At 46.6% G+C, this 1846-nt stretch overlaps 1 protein-coding gene across 1 annotated transcript; it reads right to left on the minus strand.

The window, feature by feature from the left end:
• Positions 1–876: 876 nt before the first annotated feature.
• Positions 877–1401, minus strand: LOC132619897 (uncharacterized). Its single transcript, XM_060334655.1, has one exon. The coding sequence runs from the start codon at positions 1399–1401 to the stop codon at positions 877–879; it is 525 nt and encodes a 174-aa protein (XP_060190638.1).
• Between the last annotated feature and the right edge of the window lie 445 nt (positions 1402–1846).

Below are 1846 nucleotides of genomic sequence, written 5' to 3' on the forward strand. Positions count from 1 at the left end.
AGGAATGGGGTTTTATTGATGAAAACACACGAATTCTTACCTTGTGTTGTGGAGGAGATGATTTACACTACTTTCCTTGGAGTTGGAAGGGATTGGGAGAAGGGTTTTGGTGTTTGGGTTCGGTTGGAAGTTGTTTTAGAGAGAGAGGGGGGGGGGGGGGGGGGGGGGTTTGTGAGAAGTGGGGAATAAGTGGGGGTCGGCCGTGTCTTATTCTTTTAAAAGAATTTGAACTGGGCCGACCCGTGTGTTGGCCATGCGTCGCATGGTCAACGCACAACATCCCCCTTTTTGAACTTTAAACTTAGAAAAATTTTGCTCTGATTTTCCTTCATGCGCTGGCAATGCGTGGCATTACCAGCGCACAATACACCCCTTTCTGAACTCTGTACTTAGCCAAAATTTTGGCTCTAAGTGTTGATCATGCGCTGACCATGCGATGCATGGATAGCGCACAATACACCCCTTTTTGAACTTTGTACTTAGCCAAAATTTTGGCTCTGAGTGCTGATCATGCGTTGACCATGCGACGCATGGTTAGCGCACACTACACCCCTTTCTGAACTTTGTACTTAGCCAAAATTTTGGCCTGCTTACCCCTTGTGCTATTGCTATGCGACGCATGGGAATAGCACACACAAACCTGGAGCTGTTTCATTAACTTCTTGAAGCGTTTATTGTTCCTACTCATTATTTGGTCCTGCAACATGACCACACACATGACATATATGCTACAAAAGTTGGGTTGCCTCCCAACCAGCGCCTTAGTTAAGGTCGTGGCACGACACTTTTTTTTTGAATTGAATTGTTACATTACAAACTCGGGTTGCCTCCCGAGAAGCGCTTGAGTTAACGTCGCGGCACGATGCATATCCTTCTCTACTCGTCATCGAGGAGCACTTGCTCCTTTTCCTTGTCAAAATTTCCGCCCCAATATCGCTTGAGGCGCTGTCCATTGACCAAGAACTTGCGCACCCTATCCGTAGTTTGTATTTCGACGGCCCCATGGGGTGTAATTTTCGACACCACAAACGGGCCAGACCATCGTGACTTAAGCTTTCCCGGAAACAACCGCAGCCTAGAGTTGAAGAGTAGTACCTGCTGCCCTGGGGAGAATTCACGATGTTGTATATGCTTGTCATGCCATCGCTTTGTTTTCTCCTTGTACAACTTTTCATTCTTATACACCCCCAATCTGAATTCATCAAGCTCGTGCAGCTGCAACAACCTCTTCTCTCCGGCCAAGCTCATATCAAGATTGAGCTTTTTTATTGCCCAATATGCTTTGTGCTCTAGCTCAACCGGAAAATGACATGCCTTTCCACAGACTAACCTGTAAGGAGAAGCTCCGATGAGGGTTTTATATGCTGTGCGATACGCCCATAAAACGTCATCCATCTTCATTGCCTAATCCTTCCTCTGAGCGTTCACAGTTTTCTCTAAGATTTGCTTTACCTCTCTATTTGAGACCTCTACCTGTCCGTAGGTCTGTGGGTGGTAAGATGTAGACACCTTATGCTTCACCCCATATTTCGCCAGAAGGTTCTTCAGCAGGCTGTTGCAGAAGTGGGCACCCCCATCGCTGATCATAGCTCGTGGAGTTCCAAACCTCGCGAATATATTCTTTCGCACAAAATTCACCACCACCTTCGCATTATTGGTTGGAAGAGGGACTGCCTTTACCCATTTTGAAACATAATTGACAGCAAGCAGAATGTACCTGTTACCGAAGGATGGTGGGAAGGGCCCCATAAAGTCGATGCCCCAAACATCAAATTTCTCCACCTCTAATATGTTCGTCAGAGGCATCTCGTGCCTCTTAGAGATGTTTCCCGTTCGTTGACATCGA

This window comes from Lycium barbarum, chromosome 11 (assembly GCF_019175385.1).
Source record: "Lycium barbarum isolate Lr01 chromosome 11, ASM1917538v2, whole genome shotgun sequence".
Lineage (NCBI taxonomy): Eukaryota > Viridiplantae > Streptophyta > Magnoliopsida > Solanales > Solanaceae > Lycium > Lycium barbarum.

What these genes read in the sequence shown, in the direction of transcription:
- LOC132619897 (XM_060334655.1), bottom strand. Translation starts at nt 1,401, where the DNA reads ATGAAGATGGATGACGTTTTATGGGCGTATCGCACAGCATATAAAACC.